The sequence below is a fragment of the Pinus tabuliformis genome, chromosome 2_2 (assembly GCF_031772625.1).
Source record: "Pinus tabuliformis cultivar Carrire ecotype Pingquan chromosome 2_2, CPIR1, whole genome shotgun sequence".
NCBI lineage: Eukaryota > Viridiplantae > Streptophyta > Pinopsida > Pinales > Pinaceae > Pinus > Pinus tabuliformis.
The window spans coordinates 1,215,832,649-1,215,858,254 of NC_142300.1; the positions used below are offsets into that span (position 1 = coordinate 1,215,832,649).

The window sequence follows — 25,606 nt, forward strand, 5'->3', positions numbered from 1 at the left end:
GAGGAGGAGCAGGAGGAGGAGGACACTACAGGAGCATCAACATCAACACCATCTGCTATAGATATAGGAGAGCATAGCCCCATACCTATAACTCATTATTTGACATTAGGTGCAGAGGCAGGGTCAGGGCCTTCTACTACTAGGGGCAGGCCTGGCAAACAACCCATCATGTTTTCCCGTAAAAGGGGGAGAGGGCAGTGCTTTCAGATAGATAGCTGCTAGTTTTATTTGTTATGCTACATATAACTCATGATGATGAGATACTTTTTTATATGTGATGTTATTTTGTATTGGTTCTCCACATTTGAGTCCTTGAATGAACAATTATCAGAGATCAGCAAGATTCGGTATCGCCTTTGATGTATCATTTCTATTTGACATCATATATATTAGTGTTTTCTTCATATTTATGTCCCAATGTGTTTATTTCATGTTGTTATTGCTTTATATGTTATAAAAAAAAATGAATATATTATGCATTTTTTATGCTTGCCGATATTGCCGATAAGATATTTTTTGGACCCTCGCCGATATTTTCCCAATACCGATATTATCAACACTGGTTTTGATAAATGGGGCACGATCTCTCCAATGACATCTAGCACCCACTACTGAAAAGGTTCTACAATTGCTATAGATTGGAGTGGTGTGGCCGACCGTGATTCCCTTATGGCGCATCTTTGACACATTGAGCATTTTCGCACATATGTGTGGGCATCCTTAAATAGGTCAAAACAGTAGAACTAGGCTCTCATGATTTTATGCATTGTAGTATCACCAACATAATGGCCACTTGGTAGCCCATCATGTAGCTCCTTCAACACCTTTTGTGCTTCATCAGATTCTAAACATTTGAGCAACACAGCATTGTGGTGTTTACGAAACAAATTACCTTGAACCAACTGATAAGAAGCGGCTTTAAGCCTTACAGCTCTTTTTTGTTTTGCGAACAAGGCAACAAGCAGGGTTCCCTATCCCAAATACTGCTTTAGATCTGTATACCAAGATGAAGAATCATGTGTTGATGTGAAGTCTTTTTGGCACATTTCGATCTCATGATCCTATCCTTCTAATTCTTTGTCCAGTTGGTCAAAAGCTTTAGCGACCAGTTTACATAATAACCCATATCCTTTGACCGTGTGAGCAAACTTGAACTCCAAGTCATATTCCTAGAGGCAGGTCATCCAGTTAGCTCTTCTTTCCAGAGTGTGAGTTATATAAGATGAATATTGGTATGTCAAGGCTCTTTTAGAGAGATTAGGGATGGAGTTTTGGTCAACCATTGCTACAATTTGAATCCAATTGCTTGAACTCAATTCCTCAACCACGACATCCTTTTTTCCCAATTCTTAACACTCACTAGGTATCTAAGGATCTACAAGGGCATTGGGTGACACACCTACACAATGTTTAGATAATTCAGTTATCTTATAAGATGAGGCTGTTTGCTTGGCTCGTCATTTATCAAGGGCTTCTGTCTAAGGCTATGTCCGCGAAGACAAGTATATCAGATTACCTTTTCCTATTTGTCATAAGGACAATTAGGGATATTTTCTAGGACTACCAATTTGCCAAGTGTTGTTGGAGCTGGTTTGGGGATATTCACTCTAAGCTTCTTCAAGGCAGGGTTCACTGGCGGGCAGCACTACCGGGTGAGGCTGCGCTCTTGTTTATGCTGCTTTTTATGGGCTTTGCCATTGTTTAAGGATAGTGGTGCTTTTTGCTTTATGGAAACTATGGTGTAAATTTGTTTTTGATCATCAGCCTAGCTCCCTGTCTACTTTCAGTTCAGTTTGGAAAATGAAGTTCATCATCAATGGTTGACAAAAGGAGTGTTGTCGATCAAAGATGCCTGATCTTTGGATCACACCAAGTACTCTACTTTTATGTCTGCCTTAGTAGCTCTTCAGAGGAGGTTCTGATGATCATTGCATATATCCTTTCAATTTTTGGTTTTCAGATTGAATATTTTTCTGTAAATATAACACGTATTTTTCAAACAAAAAGAAAAGATATTGAAAATGCCAAATGGCCTAAAACAACCCCTCATTTAAATGATAATCTCTGGGTGTCATAATAACAGCATACAAAAAACTATAGGAACTAACTTATAAATAAACTTTGAAGGAAGAATGCATAGTATTACCATCTCCTTTATCAGAGCTCCTGCTGTTGTCAAAGACTTCAGGTCATGTGTTTCTTTTAAAGTTTCAAAAGCATAATGCCATTTAGAAATAACCATGTTGAATGTAGGTTCATTCATAGTTGATGCAACAGGGGCACAAATGAGACCTCGGTATACAGTGTCATGGACGTCCTTGTTACATGCATTAACTTCAGCACTACCAGTTTTTGCCTGCAATCAACATTAATATTAATGTCGAATCTTATTTAGGGGACTATAAAGACATAATGCTACTTCAAATATTACAACTTGGGAGATTATGAGGATCAGATTTCCACCTTAAACCTGCTGACAGTAATATGCTTTTAATGATAGAAACTACCCGCAAAGCCCCAATTTGAGAATTAATCAACACTCAACTCTAAAATGTGCTATATAAGCAGAAAAGTGTTCAAGTCATCTCACAAGTGGTAGGTGTGAATACCACATGCAAAATAGTGCATAAGTAACACGTGGCGTTCCACAATGATGTATACTCTAAAAAAATGAAAGTACATAATATCAGAATGTGATATCAAGCCACTTTTTATTAACCATGATAATTTTCTTTAAGAAAGACAAGTGACTCATAAAATCCCCAGTTTTACAATGGAGTAGGATTTAATTACCATTCTTAGCAGGCTCTAGATCAGTTTCTTCCATTACTTATCTATGATAAAATATCTGGGTTGATTTCTTCACATTTTCTTACCAAAGAAGAAAAACATCAAGCTGTTCTTTTATGGTGCAAAAAATAAATAATAAAATAACAAATCTATTTATATTCAGCTGAGACATAACATCTGACCTTACAATTAGAGACACGGCAACGCTGGTATGCTGTGAAAAAATGAGCAACTTCAAAAAATACAATAATATCACTGGTCTGTATGGAAGGATGCTCTTTTCTGATGTCCTCCCTCACAGACTGCATCAACACTGGAATGATTTTTGAGTCAGCGCATGGAATATTTGTTGTATCAAAATAGAATACTATTGTAAATTATATTCTGGTTCATTACAATCTTTAAACATGTTCTGAATAGTGTCTAAGAAGCACCACCTTTGAAGAGATTAAATACACGATGTGCACAAAACTTTCTACAAGCAGATCAGTGTCATGTATTGTCAGTTACCATTATATCCAGAATCCAGAAACTGATCTGCAAAATGCTGGAGGAGTCCCAGAACGCTGTTTTTGGATGACACTGGACTACTAGTATCACATGCAATCCGCTTTATAGGGCCTCGCTTGATCTGACATGTTTTAAGTATACTCTCAGCAGGAGTGATAAATGGGTTCCTCTTCACAATCCTCTTTGAACCATCCTGGTTTACATAATTCAACAGTAAGATATTACATCATGAAGATTTGAAAAGCTCTAATCAAGCAATCTCTTATAAACTTTAAAAGTAGAAGAAAGTCTTTCGGATTAATCACATTGTTAGGACTTTCTTCTACATTATGGATCACATAAGTCTTAGATCTAACTTTAAAAGTTTGAATTTTGTGTTAAGCTGGATTAGAAAATGATTTAATGCAAATCAAATCAGAAAGAATAACCCCAAGTTTAGGTCATAGATTACATGGTACCACGGCCACCTAATTATAAGAACCATACCGGAGCAAGCCTAACAAATGTTCCACAAAATTGTGAATGACGGGGCAAATCTCTTAGGCGTAAAAGCCTTCTCTGCTCTTCTTCCTCTTCCATAATTGACCTTAGAGTTCCTGATAATCGATGTGATTTAGTATCACTCTGCATTAAAATAAGCCCAAAGATGGTGTTAAATTCATAAGATAAAAGTTACTGCTAAAGCCTGACTGAATTCCACTTTAGTCTCCATTTATGCTTGCTCAGAAGTAAATATCCATGATTCTCTAAAACTAATAAAAAGGGCCACTCTGTACCTTAAGAATTTTCTGTTGCACGGTAGCTACTAGCTCAGGCCGCTGACCCAAAAAAATATAATGGAAAATCTCCAGTAAAAGTAAATTATCTTGCTTAAGGAAACCATGCGAGCCAGCGACATGTTGAGTCAGTGCTAAAAGAAGGTCCATCACATTTTCATGAAACAAATGCTCCAACAAACCATCCCTTAAAAATTGAAATTGAGAATTAGATCTGCCTGTCATCTGCTGTGGTGAAGGATCCCGAATAGCTAATAGGTTACGAAATAGGGTGAGCACTAATTGGATCACCTTCCAATCATCCTCTGTAAAAGATTCACTGTTCAACATATACACATACATAAACAGCACTGTCATAGAAGTGTCCGTGTAATAATAATACCCCCAACAGTTCACTGAAGAGTAGACCTCTGGTTAGACATTACCATTCTAAGTGTTCCAGTGGTTCTTCTAAAAGAGAAACAATGACAGCAATTGCATCATTGCAGGAAAACGAAGCCTTGAAGCTCCAAAGGTACTCCATTTGTAGTGAGATGTCATCAGAGGAAGGATCAATGGGCATAGTGAGGAAAACTATAACCTTCACTGCAAAAAGAAGAAGAATCAACTGTATTAACATGGAGAAAAGCACAAAATATATCCATTGCTTTATGTAAATTTTGTTGAGGTTACGGTAAAAAGAGCTCTGCAATAGCTGGCATGTTTCAAGAGCACAACAGCATGAAAGTTTGAAACAAATTGACTGCAGGAAATCAATTCTGAAAATGATGATCTACAATAGCAAGAGCTATGCTTCATTCACTCCCAAATTGCATTAAATGAGATATAACAAGTTCTTGACACAGTGTTGTGCAGAGTGCTCAAAAGTGGAAATTTGTCTGAGAATAGAATTGAGTTTTGTGGAAAGCCATTTAAACAACACTAGTCAAGCAGCAAATTTCTGGGCACAGCTATTGAAGAAACAACCAGATTGCATCAAAGAGACAATTTCCGTTGTGCTGATTAAGCTGAGAAAAACTTTGGTTCAAACTAAAAAAATTCTATATTTTTAAAACAAAAACTAATACAGGCCAATGTGAACTTTAGCACGTAGCCACAAATTTGGGAGACATTTTTGGGGTCCTCATCAAAAAGAAGGCTTTAGTAAGCATCGGAACACCAATATATATGTTCTGCCAAGAATAAACTTCATATATATTGGTCTCAGAATAGAATGAAATACAGTTCATTGCGTATCAATAAGCACAATTGAGAAAACATTATAATTCAGATGGGAAATTTCTCCAATAGCTGGAAAAAGGTCTGGAATCATTTACTTGTCACTCTGGTCTGCTAGGAAGTGAGAAACTAGCAGACAATTGAGAATCAAGATCGTACCGGTGTTCATTACAAGTTCAGTCTCGTTTCGATATTGTTCAATGATGGGTATCAAGTCCTGAGACAATGTATTCCACTTGCCAAGCTGTTTAAACACATCTCTGGTTTGTGGGTGGTCTCTGCGAAGAAATCGCTGCAAGTCCTTCAAGTTCTCTGCACAGGATAATAGAACAATTCAGAAGTGGGAAGAGACATTAAAAGCAGCCCAGTAACCAACACTGAGACAACATCCATGTGAGCCTTTTTTTTCTGCATATCTGTAAATTTATTTAATGTAATATAATGTTCATATAGATATTCACATATGGCTATTGGTCAAGTAACCTAGCTTTTCTAAGCACATTATCTGAAATTAGAGACTAACCCAGTGACAGATAAGCTAAGCTCACCGACAATTTCATCCAACAAGCATAAGTTTAGAAATTTTGGATTGAAAAACTTCCAAATGTCCGTCTTACAAAGCGAAATCTTCTTAATAACAGACATGTAAGTGTAATTACCAAATAATGGTCATTTATTAGACTTCAGCATTTACTTTAACTAAATAAAAAGTCCACCAAGTAATTTAGAGTTAGCAATGAATGAACAAGAAAAGGTTACGTAACATCTTTCTCCTCCACATTTGTACATATTTAAGAAAGCATATGATGAATTAATGAACAACAATTTTATGGTTCCATTCTCAAAAGTTCTGTTTCCTCTCAGTTCAACCTGTGTGAAATCAATATGGTATCAGAGCCACAGTGAAAAGAAACTAGAGTGGAAAACAGGTGAAGACCTAGGGACTGGCCTGTCCAGTGACAGTCTGAGGAACTGCAATACATGTGAACAGGGAACAGAAAAAAGGAAGCCAAGTTGGGTCTGCTAGGAGCAACTAACAAAGATATATCCAATCCAAGACATGCCAAAGGAGAAATAATCCAAGGTTTAAAAGCATTAAGTGTAAATGTGCAGGCATATGCCATTTGATAAGTTGCCACTCATACCATAGCCACTGCTTAACCAGATGATTTGCCTTGAGAAGAGAAATACACTGCAAGTCTGTACAAAACATGAACAAAGTCTGTCCCACCACAGTACAATGGTGCCTGCGTCAAGAAAAGTCCATCTCAGCACTGTACGTTGCTGCCCACATGAAGTGAATCCAATAATGCTGCCATACAATGCCACCTGCATGAAGTGATGTCTGTCTTGCCATCATTCTGCAGTCGTTCAGTGGGAAACATACTTGTGAGTTCACTGTAGTAGTCAGAGCGCAATCATGTTGGGATCAAGAGATTTGTCATGAGAATCAATGAAAGTTTTGCAGAATAGTTTGTTAGCTACAAAAATTTGTTTTCATATAAATTTTCAACAGATAGTTTGTGTGCCTTGAGAAGATCTTAATAGACTATTTTTCTATGAATGTACAGTTGGTGGAAAATTTTTGGCTTGGTAATTTGAACATGGACACTTTATCCAATATTGTGCCTGACAATAGCCAAAAATTTAACAGACAGAATAGCAAGTAAGATATTGGATTGGTAATTACATAGCTTACTTGCTTGAGAAGCAAGGTGATAAGCTCTCTAGGAAGGGCTAAGAGGACACTTGAGCCTAGGTTTAGAGGATATGTCTTGACAAGGGGCTTCTTAGACATAAGGATCCTTATGGAAAAATGGACTCTATGTAATCCTTGTGGAATTTGAGTTAGAAAGTTATGGGACCATAAAGAACCCAAGTGGACCCAAACTAGGTCAAGGGTATGAAGTTGATCGACCAAAGAAGGGCTTGACCTAATTAGGAAAGAGACTAGGATCAAAGGACTAATTTTCTTTTGAAATTTCAATGGAATGATCCAAATGAGGACACTAACCCAAATCAGCCTAGGGAGAGATGATCCTCGAGCTAGGGCTTGCGATATCTCGGGATTCCACCGTCGAATTGTGCTCAAATTTGGAGGACCCCTTGAGAAGACCCCAACGTAGTTGTGGACCAATTTTCAAGGTGTTTGGATGGCTACAAAAGATTTCGCTTGATGCCCTAGGTGACCCTCTAGGGTTAGGCCTAGAATTTGGAAAGTTAAGAAAAGAGAGGTAAATTTGACCACCAAAGGGATACGAGTATCAGTGCCTTATTGCTTGGGCTTAATGGAGTCAAGATACACATAGATCGATAATTTTCGTGAGCTAAGGAGCCCTAATTGATCTTTGCTAGCCTCTCCAAGGGCAACAACAAATATTTGAGATCAATAGAAGGCTATTTATAAGATGGAAGGGGAAGATCTTGTCACTGGAGAGTTTGCCCCCCTTCGGGAACTCTATTAAAACTTTGAATATTACTTTTAATATAGAACCAACATTTGAACAACTCAACAATAAGCTTTTTACAAAACAAAAGGTGGAGGATGTTAGAAATACTGAGCATGGGGGTGGGGTTGAACCAGTATTTCACGCACTTAGTAATTTTACTTTTCATTTACAATGTTAATTGAACCATTAATAATTGTGTTGTCAGGTAACTGAGTAGAAGGATTTTGGTGGAAATTTTTCAGCGAGGAGCAAGAAAAATTCAATGCAGAGAAGACATGGCCATGGTAACGAGATCCGTATTTTCATGGCCAGACGGGCCTTCCCCCCTCCAAATGAGATTTTCAGCTTGCTCAAGTGGCCTTCTGTGCAGCGGCAAAGGAGTCGCTAGGTGGTCTCAAGACCAAAATACTGTGTTCGACGATGTTTACAGCCCGAAGGCACCATCAGGCAAGAATGAGATCCCGGAGAAAGCCATCCTTGAGTTTAGTTGGAAGCCAAAGACGGGTCTATCTGGGCAGGGAACGGCGATCGGAGGAGCAGGCGGCTCCAAAAAAAAGTCCTACTCGCGCAGCAGAGCATGGATGGGAATGCGTGACTTGGCAGAGGCGGCTGCCAGCGCCCCTGCTGCAGCGGCCAAAAGGGTCCAAAAGGAGACAAAATGGAGAATGTTGGGAAATAGGAGCGTGGAGATCCAAAACCAGCGACGAAAGCTATCACATTTCAGAGCCAAGAAGGTTGAGGGGCAAGTGTTTGACGAAAAGCCTCACCGAGATTTAGTCCAAAAAAGGGGCCTGTTCTCTGTCCATGCTCAGAATGGATGTGCTGAAGAGGTTTTAGGAATCCGGCATAAAACGCAGGGTTCAGAGGACGATTGGCCTCTGCTCGGTCATGCAGAACTAAAAGCCGTGAGTTTCAGGGGGACCTCATCCCCATGCAAGCTGAATACAGCGGTGAAAATTACTTGCTCTACTGGGCAGAAATTAACAGAACAAGCACAGTTTGGGCCCTCAGCTGGCTGTACACGCACCAGCTTCCTCTTGCTTCAGGAGCACAGCGGCAAGCAGAAAACAGACATCGCCGCACCATTCCAGATTTTGATTGTGCTCCTATCCGGCAAATCAATGCTACAGTGGGTGAGATCTTCAGATCTAGTGCAGGACCTCAAGCAAATCATGGAAGATAAGGAGGGAATTCCCACAGCCTTTCAACGTCTCCTATACGAAGGTAAACAACTGGAGGATTTTTGTCCCCTTTCCTTTTACAACATACAAAGAAATGCTTCCATCATTCTTTCCCTTCGATTGAGAGGGGGAGCTGTTGGACAGTCATCCTCAGCTGCAGCATCTTCTTATAAAGATGTTGTCCATGCTCAGAAGCCCAAGGAGAAAGCTCCACCAGCTCAAGCTCCTAAACCGTTCTTGGTGGACAAGCTGGAGGAAACCCCCTCCATTGAAATAATGCATCCTACGATGGATAGGCAATACCAGGTGTTTGCAGAGCTTGGCATTATTTGCAGGTTCAATGGGCTATGGCCTCGGACAGCAGATCTGTATCAATGGATTCATTCAAATTGGACCAACAATTGCAAGGTTCTTCTCTGTTCAAAAGGCTTCTTCATTACAGTGTTTGTTGACAATGAGGACTACCAAAGAGTCTTATCTGAAGGCCCATGGTTTTGGAACTCTGCGGGTTTATTCCTAACTCCGTGGTTCCAAGACTTCGATCCTTCCACAGCAATTATCACCAAACTCCCAATCTGGGTCAGACTACCTAACCTACCGGTGCATCTATGGCACTTTGTTGTATTTGAAGGAATCGGCAACTCCTTAGGACGTTTCCTTAGCACATCACATCAAGAGGGGAAAAAGGAATCTACACCTTCGCCAGAATCTGCGCAGAAATAGACATAAGCAAAGGACTACCTGATCAGATCATTCTCAAAATAGGAGATTTCCATTGGACTCAAACTCTGGATTTCGAGAACACAGCCTTTCGCTGCCGAAATTGTCGTCTCACAGGGCACCTTCAAAGCTCGTGTCCTTCAATGCCTTCCCAAAAAAAGAAAGCCAATTCTAAACCAAAATCCAAAAGCTGGAAACCTCATGATCCTCCCCCAATGGATGTTTTCTCCAGCTCAGATGAAGAGGACGAGGAGGAGGATGAGGAAGACATGGACGCAATGCCAGCACAGGTTTCACCCTCGAGCTGTCATGAGGAAGCCACAGTCCCTCCAATCTCTCAGAAAAGAACTCATGAGTCTTCTCCTTCGGATTCAGACAAGGAGATCTCGCCATCAGCCCAACTCAGTTTACAAATCATTCCAGACCAACAGTGTCCTAATGGTTGGGTCAAAGTGGGTAAAAAGAAAGGGAAAAAAGGTCGACCAAATGATTCCACCCACGTTGTGTAGAATCTTTGGCTTTGATCGTGCTTCTTACTTCTTCTGGTCTCTTCTTGTTCAGCTCTGCTCTAGTCTTATCTTCTCTTTGGAGCCGAGGTGGATAGTCTATCCTTTCCGGCTGCCCGTTCTCTTATCGGGGATCTGAAGTAGATCCTTCTAGTGTCCAAGTGTCTTTTTCATCAGGTCTTCTGGTTCTCTGCCGCCCTGCGTGGTGTGCTGTTTTTAGTCTTCAGCTTCTATGTCTATTCTTTTTAGTCTCCTGAAGCTTGCCCTGCTGTTTAGCAGCCCGTTGTCTGCAGATGCAGAAGTTTTGTACTATATTTTCTTTTTTTTAAAACAAAAAGCTGACTTACAAAAAAAAAATTGAACCATTATCTAATTCACAACACATTATGTTGTAGAACTAAGCAAGAGCAATAAACCATGAGTAACATTTAATCATAAGGCATGTGAACAATTAAAATGCAACACATCAACACATAGGGGCATTGAATGTTAGGTGGAAAATCCAACTGGGAAAAACCACTGTCGTTGTTGTCTTTGTTTTCTTCTTTAAAGAAGATCTTTAATTACATCTTGCACTAGTGTAGACTCTCACCAGTGCGCAAGCTCCTACCTGTTAGAGCCTACCACCTCCTCATGTTTCCCCAGCTACCACTGGAAGGAAACTACCGCTCCCTGATCAAATTTATAAACCACCATCAGAAGGAAGCTACCACTCCCTAATTGAAGGCTCCAACTCTCAGACCTTTTGTTGACCACGTTTCAAAATTTTTCACACTGGATCCACTTGACTCAAAGACAACACTAAACCTACAGGCCACATTTCATCCGATTTTCAAACTAGACCCACATGCAACATTTTGCTCAAATTGAACAGCAAGATACCAAAAACCTCTCTGCAATAAATCTCTAATCAATAATCAAATCTACTCAATACACAACTGGTCTCTACACAATTATTAATCAAAACTCTCTTTGCAACAAATTTGTTCATCAAACCCTAGCTCATCAATATTGTCAAATGCCAAACCATATTCTCTGCTCAAAAACCAATCTCAACACTTATCCATGAAAACTTTATCACTTAGCCAATGTCAAACCCTCATTAAGACAATATGTCTGCAAAACCCTAATGGTAGCATTGACGTCTCACCATTCAAGACATAACAATATTTAGCATGTACTATCATCAAACTCAGGTCAACATATTGATCTCAACCTTACAACAAGTAACATATTTCATAGTAACCCAACATGTAACAAGCACAATTGCCCCTTAGCATGCAAGCTAGATCATAATTAAAACAATGCTTTGGGCAAGTACAACAAGTTACCTCTCCCAGCGAGCGACAGCAGATCTACAAGTATACTAGACTTGATTCATACTAATGTCAGTGGTCATATGTCTCATGTGTCTTTGGGTGGCTATAAGTATTATGTTATATTCATTGATGACTACTCTAGGAGGACTTGGATATATTTCCTGAAGACCAAGGGTGAGGTCTTCTGTAACTTTAAAGAGTTCAAAGCTCTTGTGGAAAAGCAGACAGGTAGGAAGATTCAAGTCTTGAGGTCAAACAATGGTGGTGAGTACACCGATGGTGGGTTTTCTGACTTCTGTGCACAGGAGGCCATTAGGAGAGAGTTCATGGTTCCTTACAACCCCAAGCAAAATGGGATGTCTAAAAGGAAGAACAGAGCTATTGTTGGGCTTGCTTGAGCGATGATTCATGATCAGGGGTTGCCTTTATTTTTGTGGGTTGAGGCCTGCAATACTATTGTTTATCTTCAGAACAGAAGTCCTCACAAAGTATTAGGGAATATGACTCTAGAGGAGGCTTTCACTGGAGAGAAGCCTCATGTGGGACATATTCGTATCTTTGGATGTCTCACATATTCTTATATCCCCAAGGAGCAAAGGACAAAGCTGGAGCCCATGGCAGAGAATGGTATCTTTATGGGTTACAACGAGACTTCGAAAGCCTATCGGATCTTCATTCCTTTTAAACAGAGAGTGGTGATTAGGAGGGATGTGAGGTTCGAGGAGGAGAGTGCCTATCGGAGATCACGAGAGTATGATGAGAGAGAGTCACAGACTTCTCCTCAATAGGGAGGTCAAGTACAAGGAGCAAGACCTCAAGGTTCTGGATCGATTGGTACAAGAAGTACTTCAACGTTAGTAACATCTGGGGCACCAGTGACCAATTCACCGAGCACTTCTTTAGGGAGTCCACTGGTACAAAGTTCACATGGCACTTCAGCTGACACAGGAACAAGCGCCAGTACAGGTTCTTCGAGGACAGGTGCTGGTACAGGCATACCAAGGTTAGTTGGCAGACCTTCAAGTTCACCAGACTGGAGGGCAGAGGATGAGGTTCCCTATGGGGAAGCTTCTTCAGGGAAGAGGAGGCCCAAGTGGCTTCAAGACACCTTGAAGGAAGCGGAGTTGGTCCTCTAAAGAGGGTGAACAGGGATAGTGTGCCACCTAAGCAGTTTTGCAGTTATGTAGCCAAGGCTACCAACATTGTTGACTCTGAGCCTACTAGCTATGAGGAGGCTGCCAGCTAGGAGATATGGAGAGAGGCTATGGTGGTGGAATATGCCTCTATCATTAAGAACAATGTTTGGGAAGTGGTGCCTAGGCCTGCAGGCAAGTCAATTGTGACTTCTCGGTGGCTCTACAAGATCAAGCATGTTGTGGATGGCAGTGTTGAGAAGTTCAAGGCGAGGTTTGTGGCTAGAGAGTTCTCACAGATAAAGGGAGTTGACTATGATGAGACCTTCAATCTCGTAGCTCGGTACACTTCTATCCAATCCCTTATTTCTATTACTTCAGAAATGGGTTGGCAGATCCATCAGATGGATGTGAAGACCGCATTTCTAAACCGAGTTATAAAGGAGGAGGTTTATGTTGAGCAGCCACAGGGCTTTGAGGTACTTGGGCAGGAGACCCATGTATGTCAATTGAGGCGAGCACTCTACAAACTTAAGCAAGCTCTAAGAGCTTGGTATTCAAGGATTGATACTTACTTGCAATAGATGGGTTTCACGAAGAGTGATGTAGATCCAAACCTATACTACATTGTTGTAGGGGATGATCCGCTCATTCTTGTGTTTTATGTTGATGACTCGTTCATTACTGGGGCAAAGACACTGATTAGTGGTTGCAAGGAGGATCTTGCTATGGAGTTCGAGCTGAAGGACATTGGGCTGATGCATTACTTTTTGGGGCTTGAGGTGTGGCAGGAGGAGGGGCATATCTTTTTGGGGATGGGGCAATATGTCATGGATGTGTTGAGCAAATTTCACATGGCAGACTGTAGACCCATGTCTACACCTATTATCACCAACTAGAAGAAGCTTCATGCTTCAGATTCTAGTTTGGTGGTTTCCACATTGTATAGGCAACTTACTGGGTCCTTGATGTATCTGGTCAACATTAGGCTAGATATATGCTTTGCAGTGAACACACTTAGCCAATTCATGGTTGAGCCCAGAAGGGTGCACTGGGTAGCTGCAGAGAACATTCTTCGCTACGTGCAGGGGACTGTTGATTATGGTCTGGACTATAAGCAGGGAGATGGAGTGAGGTTGGCAGGTTACACAGATGCAAATTGGGCAGGTTGTGCTTGTGACAAGAAAAGCACTTCAAGGTGTTGCTTCAGATTGGGTTCGACAATTGTGTCATGGTTCAGTCGAAAGAAAAAGTCACTTGCTTTGAGCTCTTCTTAGGCTGGGTATATGGTTGCTAGCGAGGCTAGTTATGAGGCCATTTGCGTTCGCAAGTTGTTATATGTCCTATTTGATCAGGAGTTGAGACCGACGGTTATTCACTGTGATAATCAGAGTTGCATTAAACTCAGAGAATCCAGTGTTCCATGACAGGTCAAAACTGTTAAAATTGGCAACTAGGGCCAAACTCCATGTGGATCACCTTATTTATGGCAGTTGATATTATTCTTGGATTCCTCTCATTGTGAGGTGCAAGATTGATCTAACGATCATCCAATTCCGATATGTATTTATGGAGATATGTATTTATTTATATTTCTTGACAATTTGTCAAGGTCAACCAACGAGCAAAACAATGTTTTACACCCCCAGCTCATCCTCAATGTGGCATATAAAAGGACGAGACCTTGTGGCATTAGGACACTCATCTCATCATCTCACTCCTCTCTCTCCTAGTCTGATTGGGTATGTGTAGGAGGAGCCAGTCACTCTCACGTGGGAAAAAGGAAGGACGCAGGTCTTATCTTGGGCAGCATTGACCTTGGGTTGACCGTGGAGCAACAAGGCTGAACGTTGACTGCGTTGACCAACAAGGAGGCATCTTTGACTACAGAATAGTGTGGGGAGTCTCTTCCAAGCAAGCCGCAATTCTGGACAGCAAAGCGTTGACCTGTTTGACCATACATTTGGCCAATGTTGACTGTTGAAGGTTGACCACAAAGCTGCACATGCATTGACTGTTGCTTGACCATTTTTCTTGGACTATTTTGGGGTGCCTATCATTGTTGTTGGAGGCCGAGTTGATCGAGATTGACTTCAGGTCATTTCTGACGTGTTTGACCAGCTTAGACTTTGTTGGTTAGGGTTTAGTTGTTGTTGTCATAAAATTACAAAATTGTGTAATTGTACTATCTCTCTCTCTATTGAATTATTGAAGAATATGAGAAGAATTGATCAAAGGATTTCCCCGCATTGGAATTTGTCCCTGGTTGGTGCCACACCTTGTGTCTCTTGTCTTGGCTTGTCTTCTATTGTTTACATTTATGTTCTATCTATATTTTACTATCATGTTGATGTGATTGCAATTCTGGAAATTGATATTGGGCTAATAAGAAAACTTGAAGTAAATTGCTCTTAAGCATAGAACATACCATAATTTAACATGGTATCAGAGTTGAGGTGAAGACAAAGCCCAAGCAAGAGTGAAAGAGCAATCACCGAAGACAATTGGAAAGGTCAAAAGGCTTCATGGGTTCCTCATCCCACTTCCCGGCCGAAGACAAACTCCGTGAGAAGTCTGACTAACATGGATGGTAGATGTCTCTTGATCTAACATTGGAAGAGCAAGAAGTATTGGACTATGTGAGGGGTAGAATTAAGGAACCTCCATCAAATGCACCCGCTGCTACAAAGAACAAGAACACTAGAAGTGAAGTCAAAGCAAAGAAGATTATCCGAGACTCGATTGACAAGCGTTTGGTGGCCTACATTTCCGAGTTAAACACCTCCAAGGAGATCTACGACAGACTGATAAGCTTGTTTAAAGTTAGTGATACAAATCAAGTTTTGCTCCTCAAAAATACGCTGAAGGATATTAAGAAGGGCAAGGACGAAGATATTCAATCCTACTTCTTAAGGATCACTGAGATCAAGAATGATCTTCTATCGATTGGAGAAGTCATTCCTGATAGGGAACTAACTATCACTACCCTTGGAGGGCTCCCATCTAAATGGTATATATTTAGAACCACTCTTCTCAACAATGATCGAATTCCGGGATTTGAAGAATTGATGTCGAGATGCATTCAAGAAGAGACAAGGATGGTGGAGCAAGAAATGCCTTCAAGCAAAGGCAACCCCACTGCTTTCTCCTCTCATGCCAAAAGGAGAAATAATTCTGGGTCTAAAGGTCATTTCAAAGGAAAGCCCAGATTGAAGGGTGGAAGGAAGGGAAGATGCTTCGTTTGCAATAAATTTGGCCAATATGTGAGGGAGTGTCCAAATAGAAAGGACACATCACATGATGATGATCAAAATCACTCCAGGGGCAACTCCAACCATAAACAAAGGAATGGCAGGTTCAATGGCAAAGGAAAGAGGAATGCAGGAAATCAAGGAAGTGGTCAACCCTCCAAGAAAGCAAGGAACTCCAAGTATAAATCAAATGTTGTTAACAATAAGCAAGATGAGTATTATCTGATATCGGCCCTCTCCACTACCTCTCCTCCGGATTTGTTGGGTAATTGGCTTATTGATAGTGGTGCTTCAAGGCATTTCACTGGTTACAAGGAAGCTCTCTCTAATCTGATAGAGAAAGAGACAAATTTGGAGATTATTCTTGGAGACAATTCCACCTATCACATAAAGGGTGTAGCGAATGTTACTCTTCAATTAAATCAGGGTAACACGATCCATTTGCAAGAAGTCTTATATGTACCTGATCTCAAGAAGAACTTGGTGTCCATTTCGACAATGGAAGACAAAGGCTACAAGGTGGCATTCATCGATGGCAAGGAACGTGTCTAGAAAAAGAATTTTAAAGATACTTTCACTCTTGGGTTCCAGGTTGACTCTTTATATCAACTTCGAGGAAGTCAGTTGGGAGTCATGTCTTGCGACACATCTCTTCAGTCTGAACTATGGCACCGGAGGTTTGCCCACCTTCATTATAAGGCTCTACTCGATGTGAGACAGATGGTGACAGGGATGCCCAAGTTCAAAGTAAAGCACGAAGGTGTATGTCCAAGATGTGCCAAAGGAAAGCTCAAAAGGGGACCATTCCCCTCAAGCCATAGCAAGACCTCCGACATTTTGCAGTTGGTTCACTCCGACATATCTGATATGATGCTCGTGAACTCTTTGGGAGGATATCTATATTATCTCACTTTTACAGATGATTATTCTCGCAAGACTTGGATATACTTCTTGAAAAAGAAGGATGAAATGTTCACCTAGTTCCGTTACTTCAAAGCCTTGATCGAAAATCAAACCGAGAATCAAGATTTTAAGGACAGATAATGGGACCGAGTATGAATCCAATGAGTTCCATGACTTTTGCAAAGAAGATGGCATTAAGAGGGAGACCACAACACCATACACTCCTGAGCAGAATGGTGTAGCTAAAAGAAAGAACCGTACGATTATGAAAGTTGTTCGTTCCATGCTCCATGATTAAAGGCTTCCGAAGTTTCTATGGGCCAAAGCTACGAACACCGTCGTATATGTTCAAAATCAATGCCCTCATCAAGCATTGGATTCCAAGACTCTCGAATAAATGTTCACTAGTAAGAAACCTAATGTCTCTCATTTTAGAATTTTTGGAAGTCCCATATATTTTCATGTGCCGAAAGAGAAAAGAAGCAAATTGGGTGCATCTGGAAAAAAGGGAATCTTTGTGGGCTATAGCGAAAATTCTAAGGGCTATAGAATCTATGTGGTTGGTCAAAGGGAAGTCGAGATAAGTCATGATGTCACCTTTGACGAAGATATGGCTCTTAGCAAGGTTGACAATCTTCCTATTCTAAGGAAAGATAAAGAAGCTGACACCAGGAAGCCGAATGAGAAGGAAGATGAATCAATGCCCGATGTTGAAGAACCTATGGATCCTATTGATCCCCCTCCGCAAGACCCTTCCTCCTCTAGGAAGAGGCCCTCATGGCTTAGGGGGACTCTTGAAGATGCTGAGAGACATATTGCACCCAGAGGGACTTTCCGTGAAAACAAGAAGCCGACCAGGTATCAAGAATACTTGACCATTATGAGCACCATCATTCAAAACAAGCCTTCATCGTTCGAAAAAGCCGTAAAGCATCAAGTATGGAAGGATGCTATGAATGAAGAATACGAGTCCATCATGAAGAATGATGTCTGGGATGTGGTTCCCAGACCCCAGGACAAAACAGTTGTCACCTCGAAATGGCTTTACAAAATCAAGCATGGAGTTGATGGGAATGCTGAAAAGTATAAGGCTCGCTTTGTTGCTCGAGGCTTCTCTCAAAAGGAAGGTGTAGATTATGATGAGATATTTGCACCTGTTGCCCGATACACCACCATTCGCTCGATCATAGCCCTTGCTGCCTCGCAAGGGCAAAACCTACATCAGATGGATGTCAAGACTATGTTCTTGCATGGTTCGATTAAAGAGGAAGTCTATGCGAAACAACCCAAGGGGTTTGAGATTCATAATCGAGAATCTCATGTATGCAAGTTGAAGAAAGCTCTATATGGGCTGAAGCAAGCACCCCGAGCTTGGTATGAGAGGATCGATAGCTATTTGATGAACCTAGGATTCACTAGTAGTGAAGTCAATCTGAACCTTTACTTTAAGGTTGAAGATGATAAGCCTCTCATATTAGTGTTGTATGTTGACGACCTCTTTCTGACAGGTGCAGACCCTCTCATTCACAAATGTAAGAGGGAGTTGGCTTCCGAATTTGAGATGAAGGACCTAGGACTGATGCACTATTTCCTAGGGCTGGAGGTCTGGCAAAAGCCAAGAGAAATTTTCCTATCTCAAGGAAAATACGTGGTGAAGATATTGGAGAGATTCGATATGGTGGACTGCAAGCCCGTGACTACCCCAATGGAGCTTAACTTCAAGAAGTTATGCGGTAGTGTTGTCGGACCTGTATTGGGAAATGCTTCTGAGTATCGTCAACTCATAGGAGCATTGATGTTCTTGGTGAACTCCCGTCTGGATATATGTTTTGCAGTCAACACGTTGAGCCAATATATGGTTGAGCCTCATCACTCACATTGGATTGGTGCCAAGAATCTTCTGAGATATCTTCAAGGCACAATCACTCATGGACTGAGATACATTGCCGGAGATGTGAGGTTGCATGGTTATTGTGATGCTAATTGGGCAGGCAGTGTGGTGGACCAAAAGAGCACTTCCAAGTGTTGTTTCTCTTTGGGTTCTGCTTCGATATCCTGGATGAGCAGGAAGCAGAAGTCGGTGGCTTTGAGCACCGCTGAGGTCGAATACATTGCTGCGAGTATGGCCTCCTGTGAAGTTGTTTGGTTGCAACTTGCAGAAGCTCTTTAGTGAGTTGTTTGGTCATACGCTAGATACTACCATGATCCTCTGCAACAACCAGAGTGGGATTCGTTTATCAGAGAATCCCGTATTTCATGATTGCTCCAAGCACATTGATGTCAAGTACCACTTTATCCAGAATATGGTACAACGAGGAGCAATAAGGCTCCATCATATTGGGACTGATGAGCAAGTCGCCGACATTCTGACGAAGCCCCTGGGAAAGGTCAAATTCTTGACTTTCCGAGAACGACTAGGAGTCGTGGAGAAACCCTCTTATGAAGGTCATGTATGATACATACATTGAGCTCTGGGAGCTCCGAGGGGCTTGGGGTACTTCTTGGAGCGATGAGCAACCATAAGGTGAGTGGTTCAGCCTTCCCTTAGTGGTTTGCTATGTACAGAGTAATGGTTCAGCCTTCCCCTGTGATACCCCGTGGCGACATGAGAAAGGATGAGTGGTTCATCCTTCTCCTGCTGAGACATCCTAGCCATGCAGTCTAGGACTCATGGGAAATACCTCTCATCTGGCCAATGAGTAGGGAAATGAGGATAGGGACCATAGTAGTACCGATGGACGCATCGTGTATCTACCGTACTCCCTATGCTAGGATGACATTGATCTGGGATCAATTGGAACTGACTTCGAGTCAGTGAGAATGGTATGAGACACACTCTTTATTTGGAACTAAATTCAGGTCAATAAGAGTGATATAACTCACTCTCTTTTGGAACTGATTTCGGATCAATAAGAGTGGTATGACACACACTCTTCATTAGGCCCGACTTCAGGTCAGTAAGAGTTCTATTAGACACTTTATTTTATCTAGGACTGACTTTGGGTCAGTAGAGGATGGTACGATACATTCTCGATCACTTCTTCTTCTTCATAGTTTAGCAGAGCAGAGCAGAGCAATGCAAAGCAGTGCATTTGATGGCAGAGATAGTACCAACAGACAGATGGATTAGCAAATGGAGTTCTCCCTAGTTGAGAGGGAGTGTTAAAATTGGCAACTAGGGCCAAACTCCATGTCGGTCACCTTATTTATGGCAGTTGATATTTTTCTTGGATTCCTCTCATCGAGATGTGTAGGATTGATCTAACAATCAACCGATTCCGACATGTATTTATGGAGATATGAATTTATTTATATTTCTTGACAATTTGTCAAGGTCAGCCAGCAAGCAAAACAGTGTTTCACACCCCCAGCGCATCCTCAACCTATCATATAAAAGGAGAAGACCTTGTAGCATTAGGACACTCATCTCATCATCTCACTCTTCTCTCTCCTAGTCTGATTATGTATGCGTAGGAGGAGCAGGTCACTCTCACATGGGAAAAAGGAAGGACGCAGGTCTAATCTTGGGCAGTGTTGACCTTGGGTTGACCATGGAGCAGCAAGGTTGAACATTGACTGCGTTGACCAGCAAAGAGGCATCTTTGACTACGAATTAGTGTGGGGAGTCTCTTCCAAGCAAGCCACAATTCTGGACAGCAAAGCGTTGACCTGTTTAACCATACATTTGACCAATGTTGACTATTGAGGGTTGACCACAGAGCTACACATGTGTTGACTGCTGTTTGACCATCTTTCTTGGACTGTTTTGGGTTGCCTATCATTGTTGTTGGAGGTTGAGTTGACCAAGGTTGACTTGAGGTCATTTCTAACCTATTTGACCAGCTTTGACTTTGCTGGTTAGGGTTTAGTTGTTGCTGTCATAAAATTACAGAATTGTGTAATTGTACTATCTCTCTCTGTTGAATTATTGAAGAATATAAGAAGAATTGATCAAAGGGTTTCCCTGCATTGGGGTTTGTCCCTGGTTGGTGCCACATCTTGTGTCTCTTGTCTTGGCTTGTCTTCTATTGTTTACATTTATGTTCTATTTGCATTTTACTATCATGTTGATGTGATTACAATTCTGGAAATTGATATTGGGCTAATAAGAAAACTTGAAGTAAATTCTTCTTAAGCATAGAACATACCATAATTTAACAAAAACACATTGACATCAGATATCATTTCATCGGGGACTATGTTCAAAAGGGGGCAGTGAAGCTGGAGTATATATCAACAGATGAGCAGGTGGCCGATGTTCTCACGAAGTCCTTGCCAAGAGGCAAGCATGTCCATTTCAGGGACAAGATGGGTGTGGTGAGAAACACTTTCCTCCGTAAGAGGGAGTGTTGATTTTTAAAGTACCTTGGGCAAGTGATTTCCCATGGGATTAGTCTCTAACTAGAGAAAAGTGTCCAAAATAATTATTTTCCTAAGTGTGACTTTATAAAGTGAAAGTGACTTTATAAGTGGTGAAGTCAATGTTAAATTATAAAGTGAAAAGTGACTTTAGACATAAAGTACAATGTGGGTACTTTATTTAATAGATGAGTTAAAAAATAGAAAGTGAGAATTAAATGCACATTTATTCTCATCCCTTGATCTAAATGAATATGAGCCATTAGATCTTAAGGTTGCCCAAAAATCATTTAAGAAAACAAAAGGGGAAAAAGAAAAGAGAGGATGCATTCATTTTTCATGAACAGATTGGAGAAGGAAAGCCGAGAGCTAGAGAAAAGTTTTGAAGGAAAAATTTGTTGCAGCAAGTTGAAAGAGTGATTTCTGGGCAAAGTTGGGCACGGAAATCGAGGCATAGAAGACAGCATGGTATACAATACGAAAAGCATTTAATGATGTGAGTTGCAAGCTGTTCGAAAGAAGATTTTGAAAAAGAAAGAAAGAAAAAATCCTTACAATCCATACAGCAGTACAGAAATTTGTACAATCATATTCATAAAGTACATATTTCAGCTTCAAGTGGGCATGGAAATCGAGGCAAAGTGGGCACAAATTTCAAGGACTTTTGCACTGAAGAGATAAGTTGTATTTTGTTGTTTTGTTTTGTCTGCAAATGTATTTTTCCTGAATTTGAAAGATAAATAAATTTGAAGAGCTCTCTAACAGGTTTTCCCCAAAGAAGATTGAAGGGGTTTTGCCTGGGTCTAAGTTGACCGCAAGTCTGTGTGTATTTTTATGTGTGTGGCTGGTCTATTTATGTCCATATTTATTTTCAGCATATGTTGACAATTCCATGTGTTCTAATCTGAAAATTTCATTTCCAGGATTCTATATGTTGAATGTATGTTTATGGAAAAAAACATGTAACTAAATGAGAGTGATAAAGTGAAATTAAAACCGGGTTGGGATTGCAAGAAACTTTTTTCAGTCATTAAATTTCAACAGTGCTATAAAGCCCACTGATCAACAAGATTTAATCAAGTGGTAAAAAATTCAAGCTACAATGGAATTCACAAAAATAATGGAATACTCTAAAAAATGGAAAAATCTCAAGGAGAAGAAAACATATGTTGGCAGCAACGTGGAAACTGGAAAGTCCTTAAAAATCAAAGAAAAAATAGTTAGTTATCTCTAATGAATAAAATTTTAAGGGATAACTGTTAAGAGAGAAGTTGGCAAGGTCTGGATAGGTGTATTATGCACAACGAAAGAGAGGAAACAGTAGAACATTTGTTTGCTACTAGCTCTATTTCGAGATCGGACTGAAATAACGTACTACTAATATCAATTGGGATGAACAAATGGGATCAAAGTTCTCTGGTTGATTGTTATTATTCTCGGATAGTAGACATATCTGAAAATACTTACAAAGCTTTGTCTTTCTTTGTAATATTGGGAATTTGGTTGTCAAAGAATATAAAGGGTTTTCAAGGGATATATATGTCTCCAGCTAGCCCCAAGGGTTGTTGCTGATCACAGCTTTGACTATTTTCGATTCCCTTGGGTCGAGGCCCCGTAATCAGGGCCAATGGTTTATCCGATTTATCATCCACGAAATTTGGGGAAGTACTCTGGGCTTTCTTGTGTTTTCATTCCAAGTAAAAAAAGGAAAGAAAGAAAGAAAAAACATGTCTCATTGCTGGTTAAATCAGGGCCTCATTTGAAGGGAACCAAAAACCCCAAAAGAAATCCACAAAGAATGTTAAAGAAACCCTACCTTGATTATGATGTGGGAGGGGGTTTTTTCGACAGGCGTTGTCCAGAAATCCCAGGTATGTGTAGGACTAGAGCTATTCCATTTCTTGATTTAACACGTTATATTTACCTGACAGATGCAGCTCAAGGAACCCCAGGTATGTATAGGACTGGAGCTATTCTTTATCTTGATTTAACACGTTGCATTTACCTAACATATGCTGCTGGACAGGGATCAAGAATTCTATTTGTTGTAGTTCGTGCTGAAATCAGCAAAAAGGCAAAAGACACAAACACTTACAGGTATTTGGCGATTCAAATACACTGGTGGATTGGGTCAAAAATAAAGCAGAATTGAAAATAAGCTGTTGACTCCGATCATAAATTTAGTTACGGAGGTAAAAAGCAGTTTTGATACGTTAATGTTGGCTCATATTTATAGAGAATTCAATTCCGAAGCAGATCGATTATCTAAAGAACAGTTAGTGCAGGAGGGACTTCTAACTAAGCTGGAGTTCGGAGGAGGGAACCAAATCTCATTTTTTGAAAGATTTTTTTATTAATATAGGAGCTGAAAAGTTTATATTTCAGTTTAAAAGCTGAGCCCGTGGCTGGGGTTTTTCTTTTAGAGTCCAGGGCTGAAAAGAAAGTTTCTGAAGATTGCCATGAAGGAGCCTGGGCTGGCTGTACTGCGCAGAGGAAAGATAGCATAGGAAACTGTAACAGGGCTGAAAAGAAATTTTTGAAGGCTGCCATGAAGGAGCCATGGCTGTACCATGCAGAGACAAGATAGAACAGGAAACTATTTCTCAGGACAGCACTTTGGGCTGTTATTTTTTTTAGCCCTTACAGGTAATCTAAATATTCTTATTTCACATCATATATATATATATATATATATATATATATATATATATTGAGTTGTACCTGTGAAAATATACATATAAATGGGGATCATTACCTAAACAGTTTTCACTCTTTATATACTCATTTCGCTTGCCATCAGCATCTTGAGACGCGCAGCCAAGCCCTGCGCACACCACCGATAACCCTTCTATCTCCATCTCCAAAATAATTGAAAAACTTCCACAAGGTCCAGAGTTTGAATCCTTCAAGTTTCCTGTCTCGGAACAAAGAAATGATAGTAACAATTGTTAAAAATAAATATAATTAGCTCTGCGAAAATCCTTAATAAGCAATTCCTAACTACACTCACATATGGAGTAAGGACTTTGTGAACATTAATCTCAAAATAAATAATACTGCATCAGAATGACCGCGAAATACCTTGGAATGGCTGGCATTCAAAAGGGGATTGAAGCGTTCTAACAGAATCTGGAGAGAAACAGATCGAGTTACTTTGATGCGGGGTAGATTTGGGGGAGCGGAGCCCGGTCCTGTATCAATCTGGATGTACAGAGAAAAACATGGGTATATTGTGAGATTCCCGCGCAAATGTGACCCTCTTCTCTTTGCCGCCAATTATAGCGCTAGTGGGCCTGGGCTTAGCCCGCTCACTCAAAACTCACTGATATACATAAATTTAATTAGTTAATGTAAAATTGATTGGAAAAATTAAGAGGGGTTGCCGTTAAACCAGTTTATACTTTTTTTAAAGTAAATTTATTAAGTGGTTAAAATTTATAATGTCTAAGTTTTTAATAATTAATTTCCATGTATTAGTTATTTTTATTAAATGATTACAAACTTTACATATTAAGAAATTTAATTAATTAATTTCCATGTACTAATTATTTTTATTAAATGATTACAAACTTTACCTATTAAGAAATTTAATTTGTGTTTTATAAACTCATGCATATAGTTTGGTTTGATTATATATTTATATTTATTTATTTATTTTCATTTTTTAATATAGTATTATATCTGTTGGTGTTTAACATTTTTTTTCTATACGAGTGTGTTTAGTAAAATATATAGATCTTTATTTAAGTTGTAATGTCCTTTCAAATTAATATTTTGAGGTAGTCAAAATAAAATAAAAAATAATCTCATGTTAAAATAAAAATCTTATTTTATTTTTTAAAATTATTTTTTGTTGAGTAGTTAATGTAAATTTGAAATAAAAATAACCCTATGTTAAAATAAAACTTCTAAGTATAGCTTATTTGAATATAGCCTATTTGAAGGGGAATTAAACCAACCGATATCTATCTTAACTCTAGATTTACCAAGAGAGGGATCATATCTCTTGAGAGGAAAATATCTTAAGATGCAAAATGATTTGATCCCTCTTAGCGCTTGGTAGATCCAGAGTTAATGGATCTTGGTGGGTATGGTTTCCATATTAACTTGATTTATTAAGTTTTCCTTTGAAGTAATATTCTTTTTTTTAAATTGGCTCGCCCACACCTGAAACCTCATGAGACATAATTCCTCGCTATCAAAGGTGATAGGATCAAGTTATTATCCCCTGTGAACTTCCTTAGATGCAATATTGTGATAATATGATAAGCACAAATTATATGTTGAGACATGGTTGTTCTTTATGGTGTGATAAAAATTGAAAATGTTGTTCATGTTGTGGTAAAAATCAAAGTTGTTATCCATCGTGATTTTTATTCTAAGAATTGTTCATTGGAAAGTGGTCCTTTGTTTATGTACATTGTGCTTTGGTTTAGTGGTAAGTTAGGGAGTTTATCATGATGGTGACCTAAGTTTAAACTTTCACAATG

The 25,606-nt window shown here is 39.9% G+C and overlaps 1 protein-coding gene across 3 annotated transcripts in view; it reads right to left on the minus strand.

Annotated features, from left to right (window-relative positions):
• Positions 1-24,397, minus strand: part of ATIM (timeless family protein) — a 119,614-nt gene extending 95,217 nt beyond the window's left edge. For all 3 annotated transcript variants that reach the window (XM_089406000.1, XM_089405999.1, XM_089406001.1), the window contains exons 1-9: positions 24,198-24,397; positions 23,872-24,030; positions 5,454-5,606; positions 4,502-4,661; positions 4,077-4,395; positions 3,787-3,924; positions 3,301-3,493; positions 2,973-3,103; positions 2,147-2,356 (exon numbers count right to left, since the gene is read on the minus strand). In XM_089406000.1, coding sequence (XP_089262126.1) covers positions 2,147-2,356; positions 2,973-3,103; positions 3,301-3,493; positions 3,787-3,924; positions 4,077-4,395; positions 4,502-4,661; positions 5,454-5,606; positions 23,872-23,974 — 1,407 coding nt within the window. In that variant the 5' untranslated portion in view covers positions 23,975-24,030; positions 24,198-24,397. The remainder of the gene's footprint in view (positions 1-2,146; positions 2,357-2,972; positions 3,104-3,300; positions 3,494-3,786; positions 3,925-4,076; positions 4,396-4,501; positions 4,662-5,453; positions 5,607-23,871; positions 24,031-24,197) is intronic.
• Positions 24,398-25,606: the final 1,209 nt, after the last annotated feature.